The sequence below is a fragment of the Osmerus eperlanus genome, chromosome 21 (assembly GCF_963692335.1).
Source record: "Osmerus eperlanus chromosome 21, fOsmEpe2.1, whole genome shotgun sequence".
In the NCBI taxonomy this organism is placed as follows: domain Eukaryota; kingdom Metazoa; phylum Chordata; class Actinopteri; order Osmeriformes; family Osmeridae; genus Osmerus; species Osmerus eperlanus.
This window is the reverse complement of record NC_085038.1, coordinates 9,359,912-9,364,911: the sequence shown is the minus strand read 5'-3', so window position 1 is coordinate 9,364,911 and position 5,000 is coordinate 9,359,912. Positions and strand designations below refer to the sequence as shown.

The 5,000-nt window shown below is 53.1% G+C and overlaps 1 protein-coding gene across 1 annotated transcript in view; it reads right to left on the bottom strand.

Annotated features, from left to right (window-relative positions):
• The window catches only part of nrp2a (neuropilin 2a), a 54,802-nt gene that overhangs the window by 30,870 nt on the left and 18,932 nt on the right, over positions 1 to 5,000 (bottom strand). The window contains exon 3 of the mRNA XM_062447590.1: positions 921 to 1,131. Within this exon, the coding sequence (XP_062303574.1) occupies positions 921 to 1,131 (211 nt within the window). The remainder of the gene's footprint in view (positions 1 to 920; positions 1,132 to 5,000) is intronic.

The following is a 5,000-nucleotide window of genomic DNA, read 5'->3' as shown; positions in this document are numbered from 1 at the left end:
CGTGAGCGTACACCTACACACACGCACATCCTCATAGACCCTACACTGCACAGCGGGGGGACTGTCAGAACATGGCAACAGAAATCCTGCCCTGTTCAGTTGGTGGGTATGTGTGTGAGATAGAACGTTAAGAATGTCCACGGTAATATTGTTACCGTGGTGTGTCAGGGGGGTGGGGGCCTGGGGGACCGTGGTAACACAGCTAAACCAAAGAAGTGGGTCGTGTTTCACACCAGAGACAACGTACACCACCACTCCCAAAGCACACTTCACCCAGTCCCATTCCAGCCCGCCCCGCTTTGACCTTCGCCCCTGACCCCCCATAAACCTCTAACACCCCCTCCCCGGCCCCTCCTTCCTCATCTCCTCGCCGCCTGTAACCCCTCTCCATCACCCCCCCTCACCCCAGAGGAAGCAGATCCCATTCCAATTAAACAAGCATTCCTCGGATGCTTTCGGGGGTCTGAAGGGGCCTCCAGCTCCATCTCCTTCCTCTTGTTAACTCCCATAACTCGCCTCCCTTGAAGTTAATTGGTCTGGGAGTGTTGGGGAGTGTGTTATGACTAAACCCAAGGAGGGGTGAAAGATCACAAGTCAAGGGGTCGTCATGCCAACGGCGGCCATCGCACAAACTCAGTCAACCGACCATGTCCAGGTTGGTCATTAGACGATTTTTGAAGCGATTTTCGACCAATGGTTTACCACTGGTGTCCTGTGGCGAAGGCAGAAAAGCCTGGGTCCACATGTATGTGGCTCCATGGCAACCAGCTAGCCAGTTAGCATGGACAGTTAGCTAGCTAGCCATTCATTACCACTTAGTTTAATATTGGAGAGATCCAACCTTTAGAGACAACATCAACGTCCAACACCAACATCCCCCTCACAGCAGCCAACCAGCACGCCCAGCCCAGCCATCGTACCTGTCTTGAAGATCTCGTAGCGCAGCGAGAAGCCCGCTCCCTGGTGGGCGTAGTCAGACACAAACTTGATGTGGAGGGCGGAGCCTGAGGAGATGATGGCGGGCGGGGCGATGTTGCTGCAGTGTCTCCCGACCAGGTCAGCGGAGTCCGAATTGCCATCGCGGATCTCGATGAAGTCGTACCTGGGGGACGGTGAGCAGAGGGGACAGATCTGTTAGGGAACGTCACGGATCGACTGGGATTTGAACCCAGGTTTTTTTCGGAATGAATAATAAAACGCCCTCGATGCGACGAGCCAGAAGCACGTCGGCAGGGAAACATCAGGAACAGCTGGGACGACTCGGCCAGCCACCTTTGCTGCGTGTGCAGTTTTGGTACATGTGTGAAGGGTGATAATACGAGCAAGCTGTGGAGACGCACATTCACACGGACAGCTGCGAGGATTTATTAATAAGACACTAAAGATAGATGAGACAGATGAATAAATGAAAATGTGGAAAGCTCATGCAGGAAAACAGCAAGCTGGCCAGAGACAAAATAAGAGAAATGTGTGTGTGGACGAAAAAAAAAAAAATCCTCTCAACTTGCTTGAACTTTCGCTCGTGTGACCTTTGACCTTACGGTGGAAGCCCTATAACAAACCCACATTTTTGACTGTCAGTCGGGTTGGGACGGGGGACGAGGTAGGGGGGGGGAGTAAAGACAAAACCCACCTGTCTGTCTAAAAAATCAGTGAGGTCTAGCATCTGTGTCACTCAGCACAACTAGTACACACACACATCACAGAAATAGAAACTAGAAGTTGTGCGTCTTTCTGGAAACAGGGTCTGCGCCTTCTATGAATCCACTTTCTGATGCATGCTTTGTGCATCGGATCAATGTACAGTCACAGGAGGCTTTCTCTCTCTCTCTCTCTCTCTCTCTTCTCTCTCTCTCTCTCTCTGTCTCTCTCCTTTTTCCTCCTAACAAGCATCCCGTCTCCTCTCCTGTTGTTAATAGACGCGTCGCCTCCAGGAACCGACTGACAGCCAGCCAGCCGGCGTCCCTCCTTCGTCTCAATTAGCTCATGTGACAACGGGCGCCGTCAGCTGATAAGTCCAGGCATTGTGACACCTCGTCACGGAAGAGACGCTGTTTCCCCCCCCCCCCACCCCCCCCCCGAGAGCCCCGCCGCCGTGGACGAGGAGGGCTTGTTTTCAGAGGGGGTTCGGGCCTAGCGAGCGAGCCTAATCTGGCGTGTGAGGAAGGCCTCGAGCCGGTTCCCGCGTCCGCACCCTCCCCGTAATCCTGTATTAGCGTGGAGATCGGAGCAGTTTGCTAGTGAGCTCCCTCAGCGAAGCTAAGTACTCGCTCTCCCTAGGTGTGTGCGTGTGTGGTGTGTACAGATGTAACGGACACAGGCTTAGGGAAAACACACACATGCAGGCAGCCAGACACGAACACACACCAACACACTGTACGAAGCCGTATCGCCAACGCCAAGGATAAAAGGGCCGGAGAAGGAGCTGAGAGTCTAATTAGGTTTTAATTGATTTTAGAGTGGGTCTCTTTCGCCTGGCGTGGATTAGCAGACGTGAGTGAGTGTTTCTCAGATGTGATTATTGACCTGCTCGCTCGCTCACTCTCCCCAGGCTCTGATGAATACATGCATGAGGGTTAGACGTGTGGGAGTCTGGTGTCCCTCGCTCTCACACACACACACACACACATACTCGGTCACACACACACACAATCACACACGCACCTCTCAAACACCCGGCTCCCACCCTGATCCCATTAGAGATTGTTTTTGCATCGGGTCCTCCACTGCAGTGTGTCTGACACCTTCCACTGCCCGTTCCCCCCCCCCTCCCCCCCCTCAAACTTTCATTGAGTACAGCAGAGCAAGAAGGAGGGGGGGGGGGGGTTGAAACTCAAGGCCTTCGGGGGAGGCGTTAGGCAGCACTAGTCCGGACATGCCCTCTCTCCTTTCCTTTCCTTTCCTCTCATACCTCCCTCCTCCTCTTCACGGCCCCGGCTAATTGCCTTTCACACCTTCCCCTGTTTTTCGGGGACTTCTTCTCTCCACCCTCGGCACATTCCCCACAGGCACCACGAGGGCCCCTACAGACCGTCTCGCCTGCCTGGAGACACACGGCAATCACCCACGGCAACGCCGCCGTAAAAAAAAAAAAAAAAACGAAAGAAAGAAAAGAAAGAAAGAAAACAGCCCCACCTGTCCACCAGCCTCCCCTCCCTCCCCTCCCTGTTTCCTGCCCGCCGGACAGGAACCACAGGTCTGGTCCACTTCCTCCTCTCAGGGGGGAAGAGCTGAGGCATGCGTGACAGAGTTCCCTTGTCTACAGACAGCCCAGCAGGTACAGTACAGCACCCTTGTTCCCAGTCGTGATCAACAATAAATACAAAAAAGCCACTTTGGAGGATATCGACCGAACGACTTTTGTCTGGCTCCTGTAGGTGCAGCCAAAGCACCAGCAGGTTCACCCTGCTCTGCTCCGTGTAAGGCTGCGTCAGATGCTGCAGACACGCCGGCCGCCCCGCTGGAGCAGAGCCTTCACAGAACCCCCCCTCCCCCCCACAGACCCAGCCCGACCCCCCCCTACCCCAAGGGTAGGACTAATAAGCTATAAGTGCTTCTGAAATATTTAGACGCGAGAGAGAGAGCGAGCAAGAAGAGAGCGAGAGCGAGAGAGACAGGAAAGCAATAGAGAGAGAGAGAGAGAGAGAGAGAGAGAGAGAGAGAGAAGAGAGGAGAGAGAGAGAGAGGAGAGAGAGAGAGAGGAAGGAGAGAGAGAGAGGAGAAGAGAGAGAGAGAGAGAGAGAAAGAGAGAGAGAGAGTCCCTGTTGATCCATAGTCTGCCATCTCCTAGACTGGAAAACCCACAGAGCTCTGTCTTGTTGCTTACAGATGACCAGGGCCACACCGCCCGCCCCAGTCTGGCCCAGCTCAGGATCCTCCCAGAACATCCGTCCTGCAGGGGGACTAACCACTGCCGGGATGCCTTCTTTATGACCCTTACACACAAACACACACATGTACAGGCACGCACACACTCACGCGCGACAAACACTTGTACAGGCATGTTCACACACACTTGCACACACGCAGGCACGCACGACAGACACACCCGTACACACAGACACACACACATTTAGCAGGGTGTGTGTTAATGAAGCACATTTAGTTAAACATATTGGATGGTAAGTGAGAGTTGTAATGGTATGGAGTCTATGGTGCTATGACTTGATTTCAACTCTAACCTGACCGTGACTTGACAGCACTTCGATTACCTCACACCTTGACCGGAACATGACCGTGATCCTGTCTACATGAAGGATTTTTATGACCACACTTGTGTGTCTGGCATGCTTGTCCTTAACCTCTTTCCCTCCCTCCCTCTCCTCCCTCTCCCTCCATCCAGCCAACTGTGATCGCCTATCGATTCCTCATTACAACAGGAAAACAGCCACTGATCCCCACCCTCCCCTCTCCCCAGAGGGAGTACCCAGAGAGTGATATCAGGTGCACATCAGAGCCAGTGTTCCAGCTTAGGGACACTTCACCCCCTGAGGATGAGGTACACTGGAGGCCCTGGAGGACCACTGTGATGTGTGTGTGAGTGAGTGTGTGAGTGAGTGTGTGGGAGAATGTGTGTGTGTGTGTGTCTTTCATTGCTGAAAGTGCTCAAGTATCAAGCCTCTCTGGTATCATCACCTCCAGGCTCCAACCAGTAAAAAATGACCAAATAAAAAAGCTGTATAAAATCCACATGGGTGGAAAAATGGATCTTCTCAAGTGTGTGTCAGTTTTATGAGGAGTGAGTTCATGTGTGTGTGTATCTGAGTGTCTCTGTGCGTGTGAGTGTGTCTGTGTCTGTGTGTGTGTGTGCAAACCATCCCTCCGCTAGTTTAATCCCCCAGTGCAAAATGAAATACTTCCACTTCAGGCGACGGAGAGAATGTGGAAACGTGGGAGAGGGAGAGAGAGAGGAGACAGTGAACGAAAAAGAGAGGAGAGAGAGGAGAGACATCTCCACCTCCAGCCCACCTCCTTGCCCCAGAACGGTATCGGTATCATCT